The 26,723-nt window shown below is 43.8% G+C and overlaps 2 protein-coding genes across 11 annotated transcripts in view; both read left to right on the forward strand.

The window, feature by feature from the left end:
• The window catches only part of KALRN (kalirin RhoGEF kinase), a 465,057-nt gene extending 447,000 nt beyond the window's left edge, over positions 1-18,057 (forward strand). For all 10 annotated transcript variants that reach the window (XM_088168297.1, XM_088168298.1, XM_088168306.1 and 7 more), the window contains 9 exons: positions 1,945-1,972; positions 2,369-2,540; positions 4,677-4,798; positions 5,909-6,040; positions 7,733-7,897; positions 8,729-8,807; positions 9,929-10,129; positions 10,999-11,137; positions 13,285-18,057. In XM_088168297.1, coding sequence (XP_088024423.1) covers positions 1,945-1,972; positions 2,369-2,540; positions 4,677-4,798; positions 5,909-6,040; positions 7,733-7,897; positions 8,729-8,807; positions 9,929-10,129; positions 10,999-11,137; positions 13,285-13,830 — 1,584 coding nt within the window. In that variant the 3' untranslated portion in view covers positions 13,831-18,057. The remainder of the gene's footprint in view (positions 1-1,944; positions 1,973-2,368; positions 2,541-4,676; positions 4,799-5,908; positions 6,041-7,732; positions 7,898-8,728; positions 8,808-9,928; positions 10,130-10,998; positions 11,138-13,284) is intronic.
• A 560-nt stretch (positions 18,058-18,617) lies between these two features.
• On the forward strand, positions 18,618-24,043 carry UMPS (uridine monophosphate synthetase). Its single transcript, XM_014871784.2, has 6 exons — positions 18,618-18,790; positions 19,001-19,154; positions 20,453-21,121; positions 21,768-21,943; positions 22,453-22,567; positions 23,364-24,043. The coding sequence occupies exons 1-6, from the start codon at positions 18,641-18,643 to the stop codon at positions 23,543-23,545; spliced, it is 1,446 nt and encodes a 481-aa protein (XP_014727270.2). The 5' UTR covers positions 18,618-18,640; the 3' UTR covers positions 23,546-24,043.
• The last annotated feature ends 2,680 nt before the right edge of the window (positions 24,044-26,723 follow it).

Genomic DNA, 26,723 nt, shown 5'->3' on the forward strand with positions numbered 1-26,723 from the left:
TTTTCTTTCTGCTATCCCCATGGTGAGGCAGTGAAAAAAAATTGGTAAGGCAATTATTGTAAGTTATTGTACCTTGGAAGTCACTAGAAATGTAGAATTATTTATTTATAGGGATATCTATTACCATCATTATTGTAGTTGCATCTTCTAATGAATCCTTTAGAGTAATAAAATTAATATAAAGTGTTAATGAGTGTTTCTTTCTCCTGATCTCTAATCCTACAGGGATGGAGATCAGTGAATAATAAGGGAATTTAGTGCATGCTGCAGGGAAAGAAGGGGAGATCCCTGGAGAGCAGATATTTCAGTTAAGCCAAACACCACAAAAACGATGTATGTGCAAATGAGCTGATGCCTGGGGTTACTCATCTGAAAAGTAGATGGTGTCTGTGAGTGAAAGGACAAGCAATGGTTATCCACAAAACAGCTTTTCTTTCCCTTTGCTGTGTTGTGTGAAAGACACAACTTAATCACAAAGATCCATCTCTCTTTTTCACATGCACAGACAGGACAGATGGATATTTTCCATCCAGTACTCCACTGTGCCACAATTTCTTCCTGTCTGCAGGGTCCAGGGGGTTGTATGTGGGTCCTGGGCCCTATGGAGCAGCAGCTGGAGCTCCCCAAGCCCCTGGGCTGGCAGGTCCATGTGCTGGTGGCACTGCCCAGCTGCACCTTTCAGAGGCACTTTGTGCTTTCTATGTTTGCCTGCTTCATTTGGGCTTGGTGGTGGTGGTAGGGAAAAGCAGACCCTGGGGTCTCAGTGCTGGTCCCAGAACTTTGCTTGGGGCTATAAAGAAAGGCTATGAAACCGAAATGAACCTGAATGTGCCTGAATGCCTCCTTGAATGGCACCCTGGGAAACTATTTATAAAGCCAAAATGTAAATATAAATCTTGAATATGTATCTACTTGATTTTGAAAGGTTATTGCTTCTGTTTTGTGGCCTGGTTTCTGAGCCTCTGCAAAAACCTCCTATCAGCTAAGGCCATGAATTAGGTCAGTGCTTCATTGGCATCTTCCAAAATAACTCTGAAATAAATAGTTACAAAGAGATTTAAGGCGAGATAAACCGCATTGGTGTTTATGGTGCTTGAACGTGAAATTATTAGATTGAATTTGATTAGTAAGGCCTTATGAGATTATTAAAACAGTTAATGGGGCTAAAACCTCCATACTGCTGTACACCACAATGTAGTTAGGATCGCTTCTGTAATATCTCAGTGGTGTTGTCTTTGCTTTTTCCACCTTTGCTTCCAGAGTTACATTGGCACATAGAGACCACACAGTAACAGTAGCTTTTCAAGTCTTTGCTGACTTGGTCAATTAACTAGTTGGATAAAATAACTCCTAATTGTCCAAACCTAATTTCACACTGGAAAGTTTCTAGCAATCCAGTGAAATGAGTGAATTTTCACTCATGTTATCAGACCAAGAATTGTTGCAGGACTGATTCTCGACAGTAGGCAAAATGAAGTATTTATGGTCTAGTGCTTTACCTTTTTTCTCCTGAAGCTGAGCACAAGTTAGAAAACATTTCTTCAGACTTGGTTAGTGGTGACATGTCCCAGGTGTGTGGTGACTGTTGGTGCTGAGCGGCACAGGTTTGGAGGGGGTACAGGTGATGCACAAGCCACCTCTGGGAAGAGTTAATGGCTTCATCATTATCACATAGGCAAAGAGGAAGCATGTCCACCCTCCTCAGCCTTCGTGCTGTGCCTGTTACGTTTGATGCTTTATCAGGGTTCAAGAAGCCATAGCTTTCATTTACTTTCCCATGTGTGTTGTCACTAGAGCTTGCTGCACCTGCTGGTTATTAGGAGGTGCTTGTTACCACTGCAGCACTTCTGCAGTCCTGTACAGTCACCACTGTGCCTTGTGAAAACAGATGTCTCTTTGTCACTGTCTCGGAAATAAATGCTTGTATCTCTTTGTATTTTTCAGATAATCAACCCCAATTTCATCCAAGAAGGTGAGTTAAGGACAGCTGTGCTGCATTTGTGATTTACTCTGGTGCCACAGCATGCTCTGCACCTACCAGCATTTGCAGCAAAGGCAGCTCTGCTGCTCAGTCCCCAAGGAGAGCAGGCTAAGCACACAAAACCTGCCCCCTCAAAATCTCATCCACCTGACAGAGCACAGGACTGAGGGATGGACACTCCCCTCTACCTCCTTCTCTGAGCTGTAGACAGCTGACTTTTTCTGGAGGGCAGTTTCAATGACATAATCCCAGGATTCCCAGCTGTTTGGGGACCCAGATCCCATAGTTCATCCTATAATGTATTCTCTAGCCTTGTATGACTCTAGACATCCTCATCTGAAGATTAAAAGAGGTGTTGTGTGTGTGTCCCCATGGTTCTTTTGACAGTGGCTCCAGAGTTTCTTGTGCCATTAGTGGACATCACCTGCCTGCTTGGGGACACAGTGATGCTGCAGTGCAAAGTCTGTGGGCGACCCAAACCAACTATAACCTGGAAAGGACCAGACCAAAACATTCTTGACAATGACAACAGCACAGCCACTTACACAGTGTCATCCTGGTAAGGTCCTGCCTGTGGATCCCAACACAGCTGGTCCTGATGGTCATGTTACCCTCAAATATGGCACCAGCCTGGCTAGAAGTCTCATTAGCATGCAGTTAATTAAGTCTGGTATGGCATGTCAACACATTAGTGTGGCAAACAGTGGCTGGAAAGGGTCAGACTTTGGGGCTGGGGTAGCTTTATTTGTTTCCAAGCTGATGTAGGGTATGTCCACAAAGTGCTGCTGGCAGACAAGAGCTTGCTCCCGTTGAATTCCTGAGCCAACTGCAAGCCATAAGCCAGAATGTTCACAAGCCATAAGCCAGAATGTTTACAACCTATTAGTTTGGCTAGTATTGCCTCTGCTGGAGCTTCTCTGCTTTGACTTTGATGCCTGGATCTCCTCTGGGAGTCAAGCAGAGCAAACCCTCACCAGCTTGCAATACCCCTGTCACTGGGCATTTCCTGATCTTATTGGCAGGGGTGGGATTGCAGTTTTCCTGAACCCTTCCTCAGCTGTTCCAAAAAAGCCCACATATGCTCCTGGGAAGCTACATCTGGCTGTGCTTGGACAGAAAGATGCTTGTCATAATGTTCCTGGCTTGGCTGGCAGAGAGGAAAACTATCTTTACAACAAGCACTGGGAAGATTCAGAAAGATCTGGAGTTGAATTCAGGTCAGGTAACAGCCTGCTGCTGGATGCTCATCTGCAGCTTATATAAGTAATTTGGGCCAAACTGCAGTGGAAATCTCCAGGAGACAGTATTTCATTTGAACTTTTCAGCACTTCTGACTCAGGCTGAAATGAATCTACGGAGTACAAAGTCACTGAAAGTGAAAAAAGAACAGTGAGAGAGAAGGGATTTTACATGTTCAATAAAAAAAACCCTTACATCTGATCAAGAGCTTCCTTCAGAGACCATTGGATTGTGCAGCTGCCTCAGAGCATCCAAAATTGTCTTTAGCTATTGCTCAGTAGATCTCCTAGTGCCTTATCTTCAGCCTCTGGGCTTGAGATGGGGGGATATTTCCATACAGGGCTCTGGTTTTCATCACAGTCCTCTTCCTGTTGGCTCCCTGTGCACTATCAGCACTTGTATTGTCTTGTTACTCAAATAATCTTTCCAGTGAAGATGCTGCCTGCCAAGCAGAGGCCCAGTGGATCAGTGGCTCTTACAAATCTTGCTGGCACGAGTGTGTGGATTTCAGGGAGAGGAGGTATTTCTGTCCTGTTTTAAACCAGCAGTCAGGCCAGCAAAAGCTGCAGAGTCCAGATGGTTATCCCAGGAACCATGTCCTTCTGCAGTACCCAACAGATTAAGCATTCAAGAACTAGCCTACTTTTGCCATCAAGGGAACTTATTGTTGGCTCTAAGCTGGGTCTCCAGTACAGCTAAAACAGTTACACAAGCAAAATCCTTTAATTCAGGCCAGCTCCCTCAAATTGCATATTGGAGACTGAAGTGTGCAAACAGCAGTGACTATGAACAGACCTGCTGTAAATTCATGAGACTGCACAGAGCTGTTTATTTTCTCAGATTGGCCCAAATACTCAGTGTGTCTCACGAACTCAGTGCTGTGCTCTTTATCCCTGGCTGTTAGGAGATGTCCAGTCTTCCAACTGGGGCCCTGGCAGCAGCCTCAGATCAATGGCACATGCTCCAGGGGTCTGAAGCTCCCTGGAAATGTCACCCTGTGCTGTGTGACTGCTTCCTGCATCTGTGGGAAGCCCATTTTGTCTGGTATGTGTTGGACTTCACTGCAGAGGCACAGCAGCTTACCATCTCCCATGCTAGCAAAGATCTTCATGGCTAAATCTTTCCAGATATATCAAGTCTAAGCATCCAGCTCTCGACAGGCACAGGCAATGTTCAACTCCTGGAATGCTTGCATCTCTTCCTACACCACAACAGACATGGGGATTTGCCTGGCAGGCAATTTGGACCAAAGGTTTGCTCAAAAGTTTCATTAATATCCAAACCTTGACATATGAAGGGATTGTACTTGGGCACCAAATTGCTGGAGGGATGTTCCTTCAAAGGAGTTAACAGGACTTGTGTGCATGTGTGTTTGCAATGAGGCAGGACAGGAACTATATAAAAACCAGTAGCAAGGGAAGCAGTGTTTTATAACTTGGGCTTCCTGCATTCACAGTGACTCGGGAGAGCTTACCTTGAAGATCTGCAACCTGATGCCTCAGGACAGTGGCATCTACACCTGTGTGGCAACCAATGAACATGGAACCGCATCAACCTCTGCAACTATCAAAGTGCAAGGTAGCACATCTGACCTTAGCACATGGGATTTTTCCTGTGTGTGGTCCCTTGGGGGCTGGGAGCACACAGGAACAGCCCATGCAGAGGCAGCCAGATGTGGAGCTGTGCCAGGTGAATTGAGATGTTAAGTCGTACAACCATTCCTCAGCCACAACTCCCACTGATGGCTCAAGGCTTTGCATACTCCTTGTGCTTGATTAAGTTGTCTGACCATAAACATCACATTTGGGAAATGAAAATGCACTGGCAGTGGTTCAGCTCCTGCATCCTGCTCCTAGTGCTGCTTCCCAGGAGCTCAGTAAAGTCAGCCAGAGGAAGCTCAGCTCCCTCGGGCAGCCAAGTCCCTGGGGGAATGATGCCCCAACTGACTGCAGGAAGCTCTGAGCTTCAGAATCTGCCTGGAGTGGGAGGAACTGGGATCCAGTGACACCAGTTTTCTGCCTCCCCTTCTCTTTAGGGGACAAAGGAGGTGAGAGTAAGATTTAGCCTGGGTGAAACTGTTCTTTGGAGATTCAACTTAGAGACATGTCCCCAAGCCTGAATTCTCAGCACTTTAATTAGCAACCCATCTAATTGGAATGAATATGGAATAATGAGTTGATGCTCATTGCCTCCAGCTCTGAGAAGGGATTTGTTAGCACTAGAGATGAGGTGCCAGCTCTGTTGAAGGACATGGTCCAGACATGAATGTCCAACTGGAGAGTTACAGATGAAGCAATATCACAAGCATTTAAAAGTTGATTTGTTTGGTCTCACAAACCACCCTAGACATCCAATTTCCCCAATTTATCCAAGCAAGTCAGTGGCTGCACTAACTACTCCTGTGCTGAAGGGAGCCCTAAGCAAACCACAGAAGGATTACTTGTCATTTGTCAATCTGCTCCCAAGCACACAAAGCACCTTACACACAGAAGAATTCTGAATGCCTTGCTTGTGTAATTTTTGGGCATTCAATGCTAACTCACTCCTCACCTGCTGCTTAGTTAAGCCCCTCTTCAAGGTGCAGCTGTCCTGTAGTGACCTGGTTTACCTGATACACCCGATCTTTTGAATAAAGCACTAGCACTTATTGATGTGATGCTGGATTTCATATTGTTTCCTCTTCCCAAGGTGTGCCAGCTGCCCCAAACCGCCCCATTGCTCAGGAGAGAAGCTGCACCTCTGTGATCCTACGCTGGCTACCCCCAACCAGTACAGGCAATTGCACCATTTCAGGCTACACTGTGGAGTACAGAGAAGAAGGTAAGTGGTGTGAGCTGTGCTTGCTGGCTGTGAGAGTGAGAACAAGGTAAGTTTCCTTTATGACACAACAGGTCCCAAAAACATTCTTGTCACCACTGGCCTGCCACTAATTGTAGCTTACAGATCACAAAGTCTAAGGCAGAAAGAAGCCCTTCTATCATCCAGTCCAGCCTCTCACATATTACAGACCTTTCTGTTTCCTCTGGTCACTTACAACAAGTAAAGTATGCTAAGCTAAAACATATCCATCACCAAGGCATCTTTTTATCATTTGCATTTTACCACCATCCTTTCTGGTGGGTGCTTCCCAGAAATGCAAAACCAAATCAGACTCATTATTTTTTTGATCTGGATGAAGTTGCAGATCCCTGCATACTTTTCAAGCTCAGCTCTGAAATCCATTTTTTTCTTAAATCCAAGCATCCTTTTCCCCTGAAGAATTAGCTAGATATTAAATGCACTGTTTTCCCAATATGCACGGGTATGTGCTCTTGAAATGGCATTTGAAATGATTCATATCCCTTTTTGCATTCTTCCTGCAAAGATGTGAGGGTCCCTGGGCAGTAAATATATCTTACTTTAGGTATATGGCCTCTGTTTTTTCCCCTTCATCCTTCAAAAAATCCTACGCAATTTTAGTAAGAAAGCAGACCTATTCACTCCATCATATTAACACCTTCTCCTAGTGAATATTTTCCCTTGACCCTCACTGTGTGACTGACATTTTTGTAAAAGAATAAAAGCTCCTTTATACAGAACAACGAACAAAACAAACATCAAAAAAACCCCAGCAGTGTTTTCAGTATTCCTCCTACTTCAAAGGTGAAACTGACTCTTGTAAAACCAACCATGACCTTGTGAAACCTGGCAATCAGAATTTGTCCACAGGACACAAAAAAAATGGGTCATGGTAAATAACATAGAGGTAAAAGGCTCTGAACTTACTAAAATAAGATACAATTTTATGAATTCTTGTAGAAATCTCCATCTGTGACAGGGCTCTGTGTTCCAGGGCTCCTTTTCTGTTCTCTGACCCTGTACAGAGGACTAAGTATTGGTCCTTTGGTTGCCACAGGTTAGGCAGTGGCTGGGTTTGATAAGAGCAGAAACACATGACAGTCACGCATTTCTTTGCTGCAATTCTGCTCTTCTTAAGTGTCAGAAAGCTGGTTCTCCTCCTGCAGCTACAGCTTCCATGTAGCCACCATATCTTCATCTGCAAATTTGGATTGCACGGATGCCCTGTCTCAGCTTCGTCTCCCTTGTCCATGGTTTTGGGGTTCATTTTCAGTATTTCTGCTACTGTTTCTTTCCCAGCAGAGCTGTTGTAAGACCAGCTCTCCCCTTCTGTCTTATCACACTGCCCTGAGACATCACTTGTAGCACACTGCCACAGCTACAGTGCTGGAGAGATCAGCTTGTCCCTGAGCTGAGCTTTTTCCATCATTATCCTGAGTCAACTGAGGGGCATTTCCTTCTTTTCTCATTTAGTCAGATGGGAAGGTGGCTGCAATACAAAACAGCTTCTTGTGATCCACTTCTGGTTTAACAGTCTGCTATAACACTGCCTCTTAAAAACCCTGCAGATTTTACCCTCCCAGGGTACTACCTAAGCTGGGCAGAGAAAGCCTCAGCCCGAGCTCACACAGGGAGAGTTTCCCTCAGCTCCCCTTCCCTCCCTCTGTCCAACAGGCTCACAGGTCTGGCAGCAGTCAGTAGCCTCAACTTTGGACACGTACCTCGTCATTGAGGACCTGTCCCCGGGCTGCCAGTACCAGTTCCGAGTGAGTGCCAGCAATCCCTGGGGGATCAGCTTGCCCAGCGACCCGTCTGAGTTCGTGAGGCTCCCGGAGTACGGTGAGTGAGCGCTGCAGGAAAGACTGCTGCACAGGAATCCACCTGGGCTCTGTACGGTTTGGTTTCTTTGTCCTGATAAAAACAGGGATCCTGCACCAGCTAGGGATACGAGAAAAAGCCTGGGAGATACACAGAGCCAGCTCCTGGCCCCAGAAAGGATTTTTGTGTCTTCACCTCCACCCAGGCTCAGAGCCTGCCTCTGCCACAGAGGCTGTTGCAGATTCCAAGCAGGTCCCTGCTGTCTATTCCCAGTCTATTTCATGTCTTCATCACTGCCCAACGGGCTCCATGTCCTGGCTGGTGTCCATCCTGACTTTCCAGCAATGCCAGCAGCACCTGCAGCTTCTGCTGGGCAGCCTAGCTGGGGGCTGCAATTCCACTTGCAAAATATCCCAGTAATGCAGCTGAAATGGCGATGCTGTGATGAAGGCAATTCCCAAGCACTGAGTGCTGCAGGAATTTGGGGCACAGCTCACTCTCAAGTGCTGAGAAAAGCCCACTTTTCCCATGTTTTAGTAGTCCTGGTGTGTAACTAGGTCTGTGACTGGCTTGGATAGCTGGTGCTGGATGGAACAAGAGCTCACATAGCACAGCTCTACCCCTTGTCTCTATGGACCTTTTCACCCCAAAATCACAAGGACATATTTGAGTCCCCCTTATCCACACCTTTCCCTGGGGAGCTCTGGCATTTAGGGATCCAACACACTGGAGCCTGATAACAGACTCCTAGTGATAATGTTTCCTGTCTTAATAATAATTTTCAAATATGCTGTGTATAGTCCACAGCAAACTGTCTTTATACCTTCCTGAATGTTCTTTGTTCTCTCAAAGACTCTGCTGCCGATGGTGCCACTATTTCATGGAAGGAAAACTTTGACCTTGCCTATGCAGAGCTGCATGAGATTGGAAGGTAATATTAACCCTGCTTATCACTGTAATAAAAAACTCAAACAATGGCTTGAACCTTTTTCCTTGGTGGGGAAAGTAGTTAGCTTGAAAACTGCTGCTACTTTCAAAGAGCATCGCATATCAGATACTGATGAAAATACTGACTAAATTCTGTTTTTCAAGATAAGTTCTGATGTGAGAATTGCAAATTGGCAAACTGGTGAGCAATTAGGCGGCCAAATCTCTGGCAGTTGGTAACTTTTCTATCATCTCTGATTTGAGGTCCTGTTTTGAAGTCATGACAATTTACTGGTTCTGGATAAGCTTAACCTCAAAGACTGAGTTTGCCAAAACACTTGGGCATGTGACTGACATCTTTGCTGATTGGGAGGGTGAGTTGAACAGAGCCTAAATAGGAGCAGCACATGTTGTCAGCCCTTGGTTCTCTCCACAGATAATAGATAAGGGGCATGCAGATAATTCAGGTTAATGCAATTATTTCTTTGGCTCAGATGTCAGAGATAATTCTGGGGCTGAAAGGACAGGAGTCCCTCTGGTTCCATAGAAAACAGGGATGTATAACTAAGAGCTCAAGCTCAGCAGATGGTTTCACTGGGTAATTTCAGGAATGGTACTATGGTCTGTATGAGTTTCCTAAATGCTTTCCTGACAGCTTTTTTCTTAATTTCTTACTGTGTGTCTGAAAAAGTGAGACAAAATGGTATGTCAGTGATAATTTAACAAGGCTTTTCTTTTAGTTGTTTGAGAAAGTTTGGTCCCTTTAATAAAGCAGCTGGAGAAGGGAGACCCACAGCTAAAATAAAAGGAGACAGAACCTTTAAAAGTGGCAGCAAATTGAACCCAGGGGAGGTTGTTAGAGGATATCAGTATGGCTGCACAAAGCAAAGTGACACTGTTTGCTCTCAGTGTTTGCTAATCCCCAAAGAATCTCTACACCCAGGGTAAGAGATGGAGGGCCTTTGTTGGAAAAGGTTATGAACAACTTGTTAAATCTGATGCCTTGTGAAATATTAATGTGATGAATCAAAAAAACCTTCGAAAATCACTCTGCTATTGTGCCAAAAACAAGACATGATTTATTCATGAGGCTACCTCATTATTCTGTTTTCTTTACAATTTCAGGGGTCGATTCTCCATAGTAAAGAAATGCGTCCACAAAGCCACCCGGAAAGATGTTGCTGTAAAATTCATTAGTAAAAAAATGAAAAAGAAAGAGCAGGCAGCACATGAAGCAGCTTTGTTACAACACTTACAGCATCCTCAGTACATCACTATCCACGATACCTACGAGTCTCCTACTTCTTACATCTTAGTTTTGGAACTGTAAGTATGTGGAACTTGGATTCAAGTGTCAGCCCTATTAAAGCCAAGCATAAAGATTATCCTGAGTTCAGCAGGGCAAAGATTTTATTGATTGAGATATCAAATGAAATAGCCATTTTCTGCAGAGTTTCCAGTGCCTTTTCTTTACAGTAAGTAAGATTAAGGACAAATAAAACTGCTTTCTACTTGGGTGAAGCTTCAGTAATTTGTGCCATTGAAAAGCATCAGACCTACTTGGGAAGTTTTGTCTACTTTCTACATTTGAGTAAAAGTGTTTCAGCTAGATCAAGCCTTCATCATTCTAATGCTTTTTGGTGAAAAGACCTGTGTAGCAACCATGCTTGTCCCATAAGAAGAAGCAGCAACCAAACTCCAAAATGCTTTGTTACAGTATATCCAACAAAGTATATTTGGGCTATTTCATTGTTTGTACAGATAAATAAACTAGGTGGAAAACTTTTATTAGTTAGTTTTCCCACAGAAAATATTACCAGCTGAAAATGTCAATGATTTTTTTTCTGCGTTATGCAACCAGCTCTATAAATAAATAGATTAATCCAAATAATTAAGAAGTTCTGTTTCCAAAGAGATTGTCTCTGTCTATTGAATCCATCCTTAAGCTAGTGAGTTTACATTAAGACTGTTGCTAAATTTGTCAAGGACTGGAGATAACAATTGAGTATTAATCATTCTACCACTTCCATGGCCTGCAGTATCTTGAGATATCATTAAATACTCGTCAGATCTTGTGTTTTATTTTCGTCCCTTTTTTAGGTCACAAAGTTTCCATTGCAATTTTATTTTCAGATATTAACTGTTCCTAGAGATGCCATGTGATGTTTCATGCACAGGGTTTGATTTGTTTGTAGGATGGATGACGGTCGTCTCTTAGATTATCTGATGAACCACGATGAGCTTATGGAGGAAAAGGTGGCATTCTATATAAGAGACACAATGGAAGCCTTGCAGTACCTCCACAACTGCAGAGTGGCTCACTTGGACATAAAGGTAGGAACCAATGAGAATGATGGTGTTATCCTGTGCCCTGGAACAGAGAGTTCCCAGCTGTGCAGACAGGGAGGAGGTGCAGCCTGTACCCCATGGAGATGATCACTAAATGGACAAGCTGTTGATCAGAGAAAGGAGCTGCTGACTGCAGCACCACGTCTTTGCCTTCAGACAAGAAATGCATCTTTTTCCTTGATTCACTGGCTTGTTCCCAAGGACTTTCTGGATTTAATGAATGAGGATGTCAGAGAGACAAGAGTGAGATGTCACTAGCACCTGTCTGAAGGGAAACTGAATAATTTTTTGGAGTATAGTTTGGGCTCACACTGTACCAACTCAGCCACCAACCTTCTAGAGCAGAGCTGGCTGGTGCCAGGCTGCCAGGGGTAAAGGAAAAGGAAAGCAGCACGCTACATTGTGCTGCAGACCCTGAGAGGGGAAGTGGGTGGGAAATACACCCAAGGATGGGTTCGGAGGAAGAACAAAGGACAAGTTGCACTGTGGAGAAGAAATTGGGGTATTCTCTAATGTCACACTCAGACTAGTACAGCTTGTACCTGCTTTTGTGAGCACACATGGCAGGAGGCACTGTACTATCCTGGATTTAGCATTGTACTCCTGTCCTTCCCAGCATCCCGGTTATCTTGGGATATCTCTTATCTCTTGACAGAGAATTAGCCATTGAAGTTGTGATCAAGTGTTTCAATTTTTGTGATCTGCAACATTGATTATGGTTGGCAGGGATATCAGATAATCTAAAATACTTTGCAGACTTAAATGACAATTAAAAATGGGGAATGAGGGATAAATTTAACTTTCTTGTATAGTGGACAGTCCAGCTTCAGGGAGATTTATTCTCATCTCTCCAAGCCCCAGACATGTCAGACGAAGTTATACTTTCACTCTTCTGCTGCCTCTACCCCTACAAAAAAATTCCATTTGTACAGGACATTGTATGAGAATTAGACACAAAAAGCTAAATCATCCTGGCTCCTTTCTATGCAATCGTTTGTATGTTTTGGTCTATTTATATGACCTGTCAAAAAGTAGGTATTACTTGGAGGTAAGAAACTGCAATGAATTCTCTGTTTGATCATAAGATACTTCCCAAAAACAAGGTGAGAAGCTAATTTTCTGTGACCTATTTGCAGTTCCCCCGAATGAGGGATGCTAAATAAAGCACCTTCTGTTGCTAAGTGGGAAGCAGGAGATGCACTGGCAGTGACAGCAGACTTATCCATGGATTGTGTTGTCCCAGGATCCTGCTCAAGGATGTGTTGATGCACAAGGGAAGAGCAAGTGGAGAGACTGGAACAGCCATGTAGTTAATTTTGCTTTTTATATATATATATGCCATGAGGCAGCAGTAAAATATGCATGAGGATCAGGGAGAGAAAGAAAATATCTAGAAGGGTACAAGAAGTAAATTCAGAAATCGTCTCAGAGCCAACAAAGGAAGGATAATCTATGTTAAGTCCCCAGAGCAGAGTGTATAGGCAATGCTCAGTATCTCCCACTGAGAGAGAGACATTAAATACTGAGAGCTGCTAAAACAGAGAGAAAACCAACTGAGATTAAATGTAATTTTACTCTCTCTTGGAAAGCATGACTGTGTCCTGGTGTGTGTGTAGGGGAACACTGGCAGCTCCATATCAATTGACAGCAAGAGTAATGGCACACACCAGTCCCTCCCAGGGTAGTGGGTGCAAAATTGAACATTTATTTCATGAAGAACATTTCTGCTGCAAGTTACGCACACTTCCTTAAGCCAGCCGTCATCTGAACAAATGGAATCTAAATAAACTGATCAGATATGTATCAGTCCTATTAAAATTTAAAAATCCATCAGTGCTCTTAATCTGTGGAGATTAGTTTGGGAAAATAAACTAAGTATTTGGGACAAAGTGCAAAATCCCAGTGTGCTGCCGTAGTGCAAAAGAGGATCTTGTCATTGCGACTGCAGCATTGATCTGAATTTAGAACAAACAGCAGCTGAGCTGGTTCCTTACCATTCACTCTCCTGAACTCTCCCTCGCACATCTGATTAAATGCAAGTTTTGATAGGCTATTAAGCCTACATGAATCCTACATATTTTATTTGCCAAAATATAGTTATGATTAAGTTTATATAATTGTCTTTTCAACAGCCAGAAAATCTGCTGATTGATTTAAGAATCCCAGTGCCTCGTGTCAAGATCATTGATTTGGAGGATGCAGTCCAGATCACAGGTCATTACCATGTCCACCACCTCCTTGGAAACCCGGAGTTCGCAGCCCCTGAAGTTATCCAAGGCCTTCCTGTCTCCCTGAGCACGGATATCTGGAGCATTGGCATCCTCACCTACGTCATGTTAAGTGGTGTCTCTCCGTTCCTGGATGAAAGCAGAGAGGAGACTTGTATCAATGTGTGCAGAGTGGATTTCAGCTTCCCACACGAGTACTTCTCCGATGTGAGTCACGCCGCCAGGGATTTCATCAGCGTTATCCTCCAGGAAGACTTCAGGAGAAGGCCGACAGCAGCCACTTGTTTACAGCATCCATGGCTGCAACCGCACAACGGCAGCTATTCCAAGATCCCGCTGGATACTTCCCGCTTGGCGTCCTTCATCGAGCGCCGCAGGCACCAGTACGACGTGCACCCGGTCCCCAGCGTCAAGAGCTTCCTGCTGAGCAGGATGAACCCGGGCACGTAGTGTCTCCATCCATGGGATCCTACGCTGCCGCTCCTGAGCCGCGTGCCGGGAGCGCCGCCGGGAGCACGCGGATCCGCCTGTACATATCCCATGTTCGGCGTTTGCATTTCACCAACTGCAGGGTGGGAATCGCTGCAGACGTGGCAACGGGACCAAGGCAAAGGGGGTGACAGCAGCGGGGACACGCTCCCTCTCTCGGGGCATGTGGTATTGTCACATCCACCGCCAAAAAAGGACTGCAGGAAGAAAACACCAGCTGGGAATGAGAGCCAAATTTGTAGTTGCCTTAATCTTTGTGAGGCAGCCTTATAAGAAATCCTCTTGATCTTGCTGAACTGAATTCAAAATGTACAAAAGATTAGGAGTAGGATAGTGGGGGGGGATGAGACCAGGCTGACCTTAGTATGTACTGCAGAACTGGACCGGTCAGTTTTTGCTGAAATCATTGCAAGCCTGCTCTAAGTTATCAGTCAGATTTCTCATGCCCCATATGCCCAGGTCTGCCATGATTTCAGTGGGGACTTTGCCTGCATAGGATACGCAAGATCAGGCTCCAGTCCCTGCTGGATCAGCTCCTATGGTGGCGTGGCTTAGGTACACTTGTGTTGCGTGGTAGTGCTCAGACCAAAATCCTCCATTAAGCCCCTCCTTGGGCTTTCTGCTGTGTTAAGTCAACGTGCAGCACCTTTCAGAGCTACGATTAAGGCAATGAATTCATTGGAGCATACAGCTGGTTCTGATTAAGCACAATGGGACTTTGGTGGGTTTTTTTAAAGCATTTTATACACATTGTACAGAAATCTTTTGCAAAACCTGTGCATTGAGAAAAGGCAGAGTCCAATTTTTGCAGTATCTGTAAACTAGATGATGATGGTGATGAAGACAATTTTTTCTATCACAGGTTTTCAGTATACATATATTGTATCATAGATATAAATATATATAAATATAAAGGATCCTGTTCCATTTCTAGCTTCAGAATTGCTTGGCCCAAAGTCCATCTGAGCCTTTCCGAGTGCAGTAGGAGTGGTGAGTTCATTCTTGTGCTTACAGCTTGAAAATCGTTTTCAGTCTTTAAAGTATGTCATTTGTTTCATTTCCAAACTTGTAAATATCTCTCAGCCACCATTAGCACCTCATAACCAAAGCATTCGTGAGGATGTTTTTATGTCCAAAGCCTAATTTGTAATAAAATATAATATTCACAATTAAAACATTTCTCTCTTGCAAGCCAAGTTGCGACATCATCATATTGATGTTACAGTGACGAAGCCAGCCTTAGGTATAACCAACACAGGGAGTCTGCAGTGACAAATCAGCAGTTTGTAGGTTGGCCAAATCTTCCTTTCCAGAAATGAGACTGGAAGGGGAAACCAGCTGGGGCTTCCCCATCCTACTGCCACACCACAAAGCTCTACAGCCTTGAGGGGTTACAGACAAAGAGATTTTTTTTCTCCTGGCATGTGGGGACTTTGTCTCAGTGCTGAGTACCATTTGTGTGCCTGTACTGGGAAATGGCAGTTGTTACCAAAAGTTTTCCTAAGGAAAAGGGCTTGATCTGACCACATGTGCTCATATAGACTCTCTTGTAAGGGAGAGAGTCAAACCTCATTTACCATCTGAGTAACTGCACTGTGAGCCTGCAGGAGCAAGCACTGTCTCTGCCAGTAGGTGGTGGAGATACCCTGCAAGTACTGTTAAATTCTCAGGGCTCTGACAGCCCTTTTTTGATCCACCTCCAAGCTCCATTTCACAGCAGGGAGCAGACCTGGCCCTTCTCTTAATGCTTGCTCTATCACTACACCAGAGTGGTCAGTATTTTGTTAGTGGAGAAGAGGCACAGCAAAAGCCCTCAGCACTCGGCACTGAGTGTGTGCAACAAAGAACAGCCCTTGAGATCAGGAAGCCACAGGCAGAAGGGTGAGCCCAAGTGCCTCAGCAGAGTCAGAAGTGGTTCTATGAGAGATCTAATACAGGGAGGGAGCGTGGAAACATTTGAAAGAGGCAAATGTTCACAGAAGGTTAAGCTTTTTGAATAATCTAGAACCTATCTCAGTTCCTCTCTAGAGCAGCAGCTGATTTTCTAAGCAATCCAGCAGCACCTTTTAGATAAAGACCAGACTCTCATCCTGAGCAACAGTGCAAAGTATGCAATTTCTTAGCAACTGAATACAGACAGCAGTCAAGAGGAGTCTCTAATTACCACCAGCCTCAGGTACTTTCTCACTACAGGACTGTGCAATTCTATTTGTCAAAGCTGGCTCTTTGTGCTGTGATTGTGCTGCCCTTAAAAATTTTTCATGGAAGTGTGGTTTGTAAAACCCACAACTTTTATTAGGCCCATGGGTACAGTTTAAGCCACAGGCTTTCTGCTTGGCATTAATACAAACAAATTCTCATGTATCACATGAAATTTGGAGTTATTTAGCATTTTGTTTTCCTACATTCTGCATTCATATGTCAAACTACAACAGCAGACACTTTGGATGCACAGTGGGAAAAAGCTGGACTGTTTAAGGTAATATTTAAGCCTCTCATTGCTATCAAATAACAGAAAAGAAAACCCAAAAGGCTGAAAGAGAGAGGATATGATTAGGTATTGGTGCTTAGATTCAAAAAAACACTCTTTGTTGAGAGAGCTAGAGGTACTGAGCTCTGAAGATGTTGAATGTTCTGGGGTTACTTTCTTCCATGGTTTTGCTTTTTCCATATTCATTCGCCATTCTTCTTACAGCCCATTCAGGAATACTCGAACCAGTTAAAACTTCCATATAACATTTGTGATTACAATTGTTCTTGCTTTGCCTGAGTAACACTAAGTTGACATGCAATGCTGCCATATGATAAATGCAGAGGAAGTAGAATAGAAGAGCCAGTCCAGGGTTGCAGATTTCAGTATTTTAAAGCAATCCAGGCTTTAAACTTTATAATGTCTCTCTTTTCTCAGTGATACCAACAAGTTTCATTTAGTCTTACTGCCCTTTCTTTTTAAGACTATGGTTGGGTGTTTTCAGTAACATGCATCTTTTTACTTCTAAGTTAATGCTGAGACAAAGTCTGTGCCCTCAACTGACCCTGAGGCTGTGGCTTCATTAGCATTTCAGACAATTCTATTAGGTCTGTGCTAAAAATACTGTGCATACAGGCTGAATGCAGAACCACACGTTATAACCTGACTATATATAACCCTATTTTAATGCCCTTGCAATGAGGGGACTGTGTCAAGTAACCTAGGATAATATAAACTTCAGAGACAGATGTAAAGGCTTCTCTGTGCACATAAAGGTCTAACAGAAAATTTACATGCACAGGGGCTCACCACCTTTTTTTGTTCTTGCTCCTTTCACAGCAGAGGTGGATTCTCCTCTAACATAGGGCTTGGGTTTATTTTCGAGCTCATTCACTCATGTCCCATCAGAAAATGGTGCTTTCCCAAGGAAACAGAATCAAATCCCATTTCACTAGGCTGACTGCACAGTGCCATCAAGTGATGTGCTCTCGTTCTGGGATCTGTATAGTGCTGAGTGTTTCCATAGCGTCAGGATGCTGAATGTTTACTGTAACTGTAGTCTTTATTATGGAGCTAGTGAAAAACCAACATCTTCTCTACTCAAGCCATATTTCACCTTCATGTCCAACTTCTGATGCTGGTGCTTTTACTTCTCTTTCTACCAAACTGTTCAACACTGCTCTGCCACTGAGGTCAATTTGCTGATAACTTTTGGAAAGCAAATGCAATAGCAAGTGCAAAAAAAAAAATAAATCAGTCTCAGACTTATTCATCAAGATAAGAGCAAACAGTTGGATCGTATTGATGCTTTTCATTCCTAGCAACAATCCACTGAAGGAGGAAAAAAGAAACAGTATTTCTAACAGCTCAGCATTTTCAAGGTGCAAAGTAATTCCACAGCCTTAATTATTTCAGTGTATTGCTGGTCTGCCTTAAATGTATCTTCAGTTTTATTGTGGATTTCATTTTGTATGCACACAATGTTGGTTTGTAAAGGCAGGTTTGTAAATATTTCCTTTGTAAGTCTAATCACTCATGTGTACTGTTGTGAGGTGACTACTTGCTGTCCCATGTTGTTGTTACTATACTGCAGTATATATGATCATCTACAGATGTAGCTTCGACCTGTGCATCTCCTGTCCTTGCATTCCCATAAATAGAGTATACTAAAGACTCCGTTTCTGGGCTTTTTTGATTAAATAAAATTATTCAGAGAAGACGGGGTCAGTCTTATTTCACATGCGTGGCACCTTTCTGAGTGAGGCCTTGCAGACTGGGGGCTGGCCGAGCCCTTTATTGAGATCATGTTTTCCCGAGGGATCCCTCAGGGAACCAGCCCGCGGGATTGTCACCCTGGCTGCATCGAGCCGCCTTTTGGGAATCACCCGAGGAGCCGACGCGGCGAGAAACCTTCAGGTCACATCAAACCCTGGGGTCACATCAAACCCTCTGCACCGGCCGCTTCTGCTTCCCGGGGGAATGGGGCAACTGGGAATCGTGGAGGGGGGAACGGGCCTCGGGAGGAAAGCAAGGCTGGGATGGCGCAGGGGCTTCCCACGGCAGGGAGGAGACTCGGGACGGGGCACACGGATCCCAGGATGGCGCAGGGAGGGGATGCGGGACGGGGCACACCGATCCCAGGATGGCGCAGGGAGCTTCCCACAGCAGGGAGGGGATGCGGGACGGGGCACACGGATCCCAGGATGGCGCAGGACAGCCCACACAGACTCCCCGCGTGTCTCACGGTGTCCCCGCCCCGCGCCCCTCCCGCCTGCATCATCTCCGTGCGCCGGGCCCGCGATGGCGGCGGGGCCTGCGGGGACCGTGGCGGCGGCGCTGAGCGGGGCGGGCGCGCTGCGCTTCGGGCATTTCGTGCTGAAGAGCGGCCGCTCCTCCCCCGTGTACATCGACCTGCGCGGCCTCGTGTCCCACCCGCGCCTCCTCCGGCAGGTGCGGCCCGGGGAGCCCCGGGAGCCGCCCGGGCCGGGCCCCGCGTGTGTCGCTGCCCTTGGCGGTGTGGCGGGTCCCTCACGGCTCGGGGCGGGCGGGGACGGCAGCGCTGTCCAGGGCCGGCACCCCGCAGGCTCGGCTCTCGGGTCGTGTCCGGCAGAGAGCTTTTCATTGATTTGGTCACAAGAAGCGTTTGGTTTTCCTTTCCAGGTTGCGGGACTTCTTTTTCAAGCAGCCCAAGATGCGGGTGTGCAGTACGACTGCGTGTGCGGCGTTCCGTACACGGCGCTGCCGCTGGCCACCATCATCTGCTCGGAAAATCAGGTGCCGATGCTTATACGGAGAAAGGAAGGAAAAGACTACGGTAAAGCGTTCAGATCAAGGATTTGCAGTTTACCTTGTTTGGGAAATGACTTTATATAATTCATGGTTCTTTTGCAAGGCGCAGTATCTCCATTCCAGTCTAAGTTACCATTGCAATTTAAGAAGCAGGCCCTTTCTCCCCTAAAGCAAACCTCCCGTAGCATCCCAGCCTGGTCAGCCTCTCCCAGCCGGTTGCTGTTTAGGCTGCAGCTTTAGTCCTACTGTAGGAGATTTGGAGACTCTTGAAGGGTGTTTTCTGTTTCTTTGGTTTTGTTTGTGAGAGTTTCTTTAGCAATGTCTTTTTTTTTTTTTTTCCTTGTTACCCTTGCTATGGTTCTGGCTTAGTGGCCTTATCCAGAAACAAAGATTTATAACTCAGATTCTCCAGCATTCTGAGACTGGAGCCACATTTTGCTCTCAAACAGAGCTTTTTTCTTATTGACACCGAAAGGAACCTTTGTAGTTTCTTCTTCATTTATCTCTCAAATCCCTTTTTCTTTCGTTGTCTAAGATCCTGTAATCAGTGAGCCAGGTGAGCAGCAGCCCCTTCTCTACTCAATGAACCGTTTATTTGGTTGTGATAAGGAAGAGGCAGAGCAGACTGAAGCATTAACCTGCCATATAACTGGATTTCTATGCATCCTCTTCCAACAGTGTGTAATTAGGAAGTACACTTGTCAAAACTAAATGCTACTCCTGTATCAGGCAGTGGGCCAGCCATGGAAACATTTGCTGTTCCTTCTTGTGAAGCCGAAGCCAGTTGTGACAGCGATTAACTGCTCCTGGGAAAGCCAGGCATCCTTTGTTGTGGCCTCCCAGGCGGCCTTTCATGGATGTGTGCCCATTGTTAGTTGGGACAAAGGCACTTGAGGCTCTACTCTGTCTAATTGTTTTAACAGGCATATTAAGCACACAGTGCTGCCTGTGGAAAACGGGACATGCTGATGAGTGCCAATAACTTGGCTGCCTTAAAGATGCTTTAAATAACACAAAAATAATTTTGTAAGCTTTCAAGTCACGACAGTACTAAAATCCTGAAGGCATCTTATTCAAACGTTTGAATTTGTGCTGTTAACAGTGTGTCAGTTTTGTTATGGAATATAACTTCTGGAAACATGAAGTAGTATTTTATCAGCTTGGAGAAGTAACAGTCTTTATGAACTGAATTACAGGTCAGTGAGTGAGATGTAAGAACTGTGATAAGTGGTATTATCTAATAGAGTTTTGATACTCCTAAGGTTTTTTTTGGGTTGTCCAACCTTTCCTAATTTGGTGGAATGTTTGCTTTTTATTTTTCAGGTACTAAGCGGATGGTAGAAGGGACCATTAACCCAGGAGAGACATGCCTGATCATTGAGGATGTGGTAACTAGTGGATCCAGTGTACTGGAAACTGCAGAAGCTCTTCAGAAGGAGGGATTAAAAGTCACAGATGCCATAGTGCTGTTGGACAGGGAGCAGGGTGGGAAGGCCAGGCTAGAGGAACGTGGAATTCGCCTGCACTCTGTGTGCACCTTGTCTGGGGTGCTGGAGATTCTCCAGCAGCAGGGGAAAGTGGCTGCTGAGATGGTTGAAGAGGTGAAGAAATTCATTGAGGGAAATGTGTTTGAGGCAGTGGCTCAGAACGGCGTTGCTCCTGTGAAGAGACTCTGCAAGGAGCTGAGCTTCAGCGCTCGTGCTCAGCTCCCAGGGGTGCATCCTATTGCAGCCAGGCTTCTCATGCTCATGGAAAAGAAGCAAACAAACCTGTGCCTTTCTGCTGATGTCACCAGCCCCAAGGAGCTGCTGCAGCTAGCTGCCACCCTGGGTCCCAGCATCTGTATCCTGAAGACTCACATAGACATCTTGAATGATTTCACTCAAGAGGTAGTAAAGGAGTTGAGAATGCTCGCAGATCAACATGAATTCTTGATTTTTGAAGACAGGAAATTTGCAGATATTGGAAACACAGTGAAACATCAGTATGAAGGTGATTATCATCAACCTGGATTTACTATAACTTTGCCTCTGGTGTGTGTAACTGCAGTTCTGGCACAGACAGAGCATGGAATCTCCAGCTTTGGAAAATACTCAAGGGGATAAGACCCTGAGCAATCTGAGCTAGCATTGAAGTTAACCCTGCTGAGAGGGTGTGACCTCCTGAGGGCCCTTCCAACCTAAACCTTTCTATGAATCTGTGGTTGTACTCAGTAAGTACTTCTGAGCTGTGTGCCACGAGAAACTGCTGCCTGCTATTGTACTGCTTGTGTGCCCAGCATGGCTTTCCCATGATACTCCATCTGCAGCTGTAGAACTGCTGTTCTCCTTTCCTGGTTCTCATGTCCCATATCTGGGAAGATAGCACCTGTGACTGGATTTCTGGGCTACCATAAATGTCTCAGTAAATATTAAAGGTGAGACACTAACAAGCGTGAAAAGTAAACTGAGAGATTACACTTTGTGGTTAGGCAGCTGTCAGAACTGTCTGATGAGATTGAACTTGTAACTGTCAGGCTTCAGCAGTAAAACTGTCTTTTAAATATGTGAGTGATTAAGTGTGCAGCTGTTTTTGTCTAACTTGTGCTTCCTGTTTAGCACATTTCTGACAACTCTTTGTCTTCTGCCCATGTTCTTAGGTGGTGTGTTCAGAATCGCATCCTGGGCAGACATTGTCAATGCCCACGTGGTTCCAGGCTCTGGAGTTGTGAAAGGTCTGAAGGAAGTAGGTCTTCCTCTCCAGCGTGGCTGTCTCCTGGTTGCAGAGATGAGTTCTCAAGGGTCTCTTGCAACGGGTGAATACACAAAAGCTGCAGTAAGTGGCCACTCTTGTATCAGGTTAAAAGCTTGTGAAGTGTGACAGGTTTTTTGTGTTTCTGATATTTGCACTTCCAAAAGTCTCTCCAGCTCTGACTATTACAGGTGTTTGTTTTTTCCTTGGAGACTCAGGAATGTGACTGTGTGGTGTTTAAAGCTTGCAGCTGTAGACCAGTGATGTGAGGCGATCAAAGTCCACACTTGGAATTCTAGTACACATTCCAAGTTTGCTATTAGCACCCCCTCCTTCTTTTTTTTTTTAATTTCTTTAAGTAATTAATTTCTAATTAATTTAAATTAATTCATAGTATTATTTGTAACATGGAAAGAAACATAATACTCACTTTCCTGCCAGAGGGAAGGAGTGACTTTACATTGGGATAGCAAGAGGTGTTTCATACCCTTGCCTCACACAGCTTAAAGTGTCAGAGGGTGGATGAGAAACAGATTGCTAGGCCAGCTGATTTTTAAGTATATAATTTGTAATTGTTCACTGATCTTTTTCAGGTACAGATGGCTGAAGACAACTCAGATTTCGTTTTTGGATTCATATGTGGATCAAGAGTTAGTAATAAACCAGAATTTCTCCACTTAACCCCAGGAGTGCAGCTGCAAACTGGAGGTAACTTTTTCAAAAGTATTTTTAGTCTGTTTTTAAGTATAAAAGTGATCTAGTCTCCAGTGGAAAAGTGGCTTCTGAAGAGGGCTTGGATGCTGATACACGGCAGGGAGGAGTCTGTTTGCCACTAAGGGCTGTCTCCTATATTTCTGGATATGCTGATCCCTTTCTTGGGAGCTCTGGAAAGCAGTGAGCAGGTTATGCAACCTTTTTTTTCTTGTTCTGAGGTCTGTGCATACTATAACGCACATTCATGAAAACATGTAAAAAGTCTTCAGATAGGTGTTAGATTAGATGTAAAACTATACAGTTGGAGTAAAAAAAAATATAACAAATAGAGAAGTCCTGCTGAAACACTTGGTATTGATATAGATGCAGTATCAGTGAATTGAAAGTCTTGTGCTGACTAAAGAGGTTGTCACTGAAGCAGATGGGGAGATATGTTTCTCTTCAATACTTAATTCCTATGAGACCTAAATTAAAATCACAAGCTTTTACATTAATGTTTGGAGGTTTTGCCTGTTTTAAGAAGGCTGAGGCTTATTTTAGTAATCTTGATTGATGCTTCTTTGAGTAACTGTTCCTTGTGTAGTGATTGGTAAACCATGAAAAAGGAGGCTGGCCGTCAAATTCAGTCTGTGTTTTTTGGTTTGCGGTGCAATTTCTAGTTCTGTTTATGGGTTGTTAGGATGAGAGCTGGGATAGGAGACCTGTTTTGTGTTCCAGCACCTCTCTGAAGGTTTTTTAGTGAATATAGTTTTGTACAAACAACAACAAAAAAATGGTGTCTGTATTTCAGGTGATAACCTTGGACAGAAGTACCTAAGCCCCAAGGAGGTTATTGGTGAAAAAGGCTCAGATATCATTATTGTGGGACGTGGCATATTGGCAGTTTCAGACCGTCTCCAAGAAGCAGAGAAGTACAGGAAGGCAGCATGGGAGAGCTACATGAGCAGGCTTGGTGTTCCTGCAGAAAACTGAAAACCAGACACTGTCCTAGCCAGTAAGCAAAGCTGATGGAGCTGCAACCCTCATGAGGGGTTCTTAAATACATGGACACTTCAGCCCGTAGAAAACTGCCCCTTTGGAGAAAAATCTATTACAAAGTTGTTTAATTGTACACACGCAGGTCAAATTGAACTTGATGCTGTTTTTTGATATTTGAATGTAAGAATCCAGAACTTCATGCTTGTTTTTTAGCCTTAGTAGGCTTTCTTGTTTGAAAAATGTTGCACAAAACACTCCAAGGGTATTTTGTTGGCTGTTGTTGCCTTTGTCTCTTCCCCACCCTCAAATTTTTTCTGGCTGTGTAAATGATATTTTGTTATGATCTTAATAAACTTCACCTGCACACTTGATGTGCTGCCCCACCTTCACAGGTTTATTCAGCTCTCTTGTTTCCAAGGAGGAAATGCAGGTTTTAATGCCACACTTTGAAATTGAATTATGTGGTGTTTAATAAATACTTTTTTGCTACCATTTTCCTTTTCACTGGCTCTATATGTCTTTTTTTTTAGTGGCAGAAATAGAATAAAAAGTCATTCTGTGTGTCTGTGACTGCAGGAGTTACTCATGATTCTGTTTACAGAATTTGCCAGAGCTGTTAGTTGTGTGCTTAATTACAGTGGAGCTGTTGATTCCTCTGATATGAAATAAGAATATACTTTATCAGACTTTTTGTGACAATAGCTGGAATACTTGCAAGCTTTACTTTCCACTGTACATGGTGAATAAGAAGAAATAGAAATATCTTGCATGATTGGTTTTGATTATAAAGTATGGAATAACCTTAAGTGTATCTAGAATGTATGTGGTGCAAATGAAAATTTTATTGATTGTCATAGTTTTGATTTGCCAATTTAAATATACTCATATAAGATGCCTCTGAGTCTGTCCTTCCCCAGGTGAAACTAGAACATTGATCAAGAAGTCACAAACTAGTGCTGATGCAGTTCTGGACTGTTGCTGTTCCAGAGCACACTGAAAGCTGGGCCCTTTTGTTAATACACTGTAGACTAGGAACAACTGTATTTAGTGAGGTTTTTGCCATTAGTGCTGGACTCTTCAGCAGATCTTTGAAAATAGGAGATTGGAGGGGGCTTTTTTTGATTGGTTTAATTTATGCAGGACATCTAAGACCAAGGGACACAGGTTGGGATCAGAGGGCTTTGCTTTATGCCTCATGTTTTAGTGACATAGTGCTCTGTTTCATGATTCAGCTGGTTTTGGGGCTTAAGATATGGAGAGAATGTTAGAACATTGTGTGTGTTATTTTCTTGGAGCTACCAATTGCTTCAGTAGGATTATGTATCATAATTCATACCTGGAGAATTCCACTCTGTGGAAGATGGAACTTGTTGATTATGTGGTATCCTGTTCAGGCACCCTGCAATGGTCAGGGATATTTCACATCAAATTCTAAGTTCCTTCAAAGTGAACAGAGGATTTGTTTTACTGTCTCAGTATTTCATGGCCTTGAGGCCTGTAGCAGAAACAAGACTTTCTCAATTAAACCTTTATGCAGAAAATTACCTTTTCCACCAGAGGGAGCTGAGACTCTATTTTTCGGGAGCATTGACGCTCTGCCGTTTTTACAGCTTCCTATAATTTCCAACTCTACATAATCCTCAGAATGAAAGTCTGTCTGGTTTTTAACAAGTTACACCCTTGCTGTTGGGTGTATTTAAAACATTTAAATGTCATTGAAACATTCAAAACAGTATTCTAAAACTCATTTAAAACAATAGTTTATCAGAAAGCTGCCTCAGGCTGAAGCTCAGCACAGTGTGTTGTGGGCTCGCTGTTACAGCACAAGCGCAATTTCATGAGTTCAGTATTTTCCACTAACTCTGCTGAATCGTGTTTAAGCATGTGGCTGACAGCCGTGGAGCTAAATCCCTGAGCAGGCCCTTTGGAGAGTGAGTTTATCAGGCCTCTAGCTTAAAAAATAGCAACTGGATTTGGAAAGATGAATGTGATTTAATATCCAGTCATTTTCAGAGGGTATGTGCAACTTACTTTCTTTACAAAGCAAGTTCTGAGGAACGGATCGATTGGGAAACTTCATTTCACAGCCCTTCTTTGTGGCCTCCACAAAGAGCTGTGTTCTGACACTTTGTTTGACACCAGTGCTGCAAACATTTCAATTAGTAAAACAAAAACGTGTTACCTCCTATATGCATTCTTCTCTCAGAATGATTGTAGTAAACAAGTGTGTGCACTTCCTTTGAGGCACCTGAAAGTGATTAAAAATCCATTTCAAATTAAGAACAAATGTTAATTTCCTTGCTTGCCCCTGCTGCTCGTATTCATTGCAATCCCTGCTGTTGGTCCGAACTGTTCCTAACATGGGAACTAGGTCACAATTTACAAAACTCATTTGCATCATAATATATAAATCTGAAACTCTTGCAGTTCATTCTGTGATCTGATTGAGCCTGTGGTATAGGCATAAGGCTGAATTTAAATGTCTCAGATGTTAACAGGCAAGTAGGCATTTATATGAAATTGTGATCCTTACCCACTCCAGAGTATGGTTTATAACAGAATGAAAGGAAATCACTCTTTTCATAGTGAAATAAGACTGTGAGCAAGTGTTGCCAATGCTTGCAGCAGAAAGCTGCATGACTTGCTGCTATTTCTGTGGAGCAGTTCATGAGAACTGTGAGACCAGCACAAGCTGGAACCACTAAGGAATTATTACGTAGCTGTTGATATTTGTGTGTAAAGTCCACTCTGTGTCTCGGAGGTTGTGGGTATCTGTGTCTAGAGAACCTAAGAGTGCTATGTCAAGAGAGCCCAGCCAGGGCACTTAAATCAGTATAACTGCATGAGTACAGTGCTTTACTCAGACTTAAAATTCTTGCAAAATCTTGATAAACCCAGTGCTGAATTAAAACCAGCCAAGTTAAACCAGCATCGTCCTTAAAAGTACTATTTGTATGCTACAGTACAAAAATTGCTTTATTATTGGTTAACTGACAGGTCATATTATAGTTTCCATAGCCTAGTCTATGAAAATTTATTTGAAACTTAATTCCAGAAAAATAAGTGAATCACTTCCCTTTAAGTTTATGTGGAAAGCCTGTTGCTGTGGATTTTTTTAGTAAGAGACACAAACATTGCATTTAGAGAATAGCACCAAAGGAATGTGAAACAC

The sequence above is a fragment of the Sturnus vulgaris genome, chromosome 7 (assembly GCF_052056855.1).
Source record: "Sturnus vulgaris isolate bStuVul1 chromosome 7, bStuVul1.hap1, whole genome shotgun sequence".
Lineage (NCBI taxonomy): Eukaryota > Metazoa > Chordata > Aves > Passeriformes > Sturnidae > Sturnus > Sturnus vulgaris.